The 1234-nt window shown below is 41.9% G+C and overlaps 1 protein-coding gene across 1 annotated transcript in view; it reads right to left on the bottom strand.

Annotated features, from left to right (window-relative positions):
* LOC106870484 (F-box only protein 11) overlaps positions 1-1234 on the bottom strand; it is a 171857-nt gene that overhangs the window by 32017 nt on the left and 138606 nt on the right. Inside the window, exon 6 of the mRNA XM_052971526.1 lies at positions 546-689. Coding sequence (XP_052827486.1) covers positions 546-689 — 144 coding nt within the window. The remainder of the gene's footprint in view (positions 1-545; positions 690-1234) is intronic.

The following is a 1234-nucleotide window of genomic DNA, read 5'->3' as shown; positions in this document are numbered from 1 at the left end:
GGGTTGGACGATTTGACTGAGGACTGGTGAAACCGGATGGCCGCACCAGGCTCCAATCTGATTTGGCAGAGTTTCTACAGCTGGATGACCTTCCTAACGCCAACCACTCAGAGAGTGTAGTGGGTGCTTTTACGTGTCGCCTGCACGAAGGCCAGTCAGGCGGTACTGGCAACGGCCACGCTCGAAATGGTGTATTTTATGTGCTACCCGCACAAGAGCCAGTCCAGAGGCACTGGCAACGATCTCGCTAGAAAGTCCTTACACATGCCACGGGCACAAGTGCCAGGAAGGCGATGCTGGGCAGACAGACACACACACACACATATATATACACACAAACATATACATACACACACATACAAACATATATACACACGCACACACACACACACACATATAACAGAGTGGATGATAATAAATGGTAATATAACCGACCAGAACTAACAGAAGGTGGTACCTCAGCATCACCAACAATCCAGTGACTGAGGCCAGTAAAATATCCAAAGACACAACAACAAAGTTTTTAAAGTTAGATGACATTAAACAGAGATTCGATACGTACCTGCACCAATCACAGATATGTTACTATCGACTGCTAAATATTCCCCTTCGTATACACCAGAATGGACAAATATTAATGGCTTACTGCTGTCAACATAAGAAAAAGCTTTCTCCACTGTATCCACACACTGAGGAAGTAAGAAAAGGTTTGATAATTAGTAATGAGTAGTAATTATTTATTAGTAAAGGGATATACATGAACCACAAAAAAAAAAAGCAATATTTAAATAATAATATTTTACTTAATCTGATATGAAAATATTATAAACTCTACAGAAATGGAAGTGTCTTTAAGATGCATGCAGAGCGTGTGTATATTCAATTTGCATTGGAGCATTACTGACTTGTGGAGTTATGTCTGCCTTCCTTCGAACAGGATGGCAAACAGTTTTTCTTTTGTCAGATGGCTATGGCAAAAGATGTTGTGTGGTGGACGACATCGAATGAACAGAGGAGACACCAACCCCACCTTTGACCAAGTTTTCATCAATATATTTTTTCAGTAATTTTTCTTCACTAGGGTGTTAGGGTTAGGGTTGTAGAGTTAGGGTTAGGGTTAGTTTTAGAGTTTGGGTTAGGGTTAGGGCTACGGTTACGGTTATGGTTTTAGGGTTTGGGTTAGGGAATCCCGTCCCTAACCGTAACCCCTAACCCCAACCCTAACACCCTTGTG

The sequence above is a fragment of the Octopus bimaculoides genome, chromosome 11 (assembly GCF_001194135.2).
Source record: "Octopus bimaculoides isolate UCB-OBI-ISO-001 chromosome 11, ASM119413v2, whole genome shotgun sequence".
Lineage (NCBI taxonomy): Eukaryota > Metazoa > Mollusca > Cephalopoda > Octopoda > Octopodidae > Octopus > Octopus bimaculoides.
Note: the sequence above shows the minus strand (reverse complement) of the source record. Positions and strands in the feature narration are given on the sequence as shown.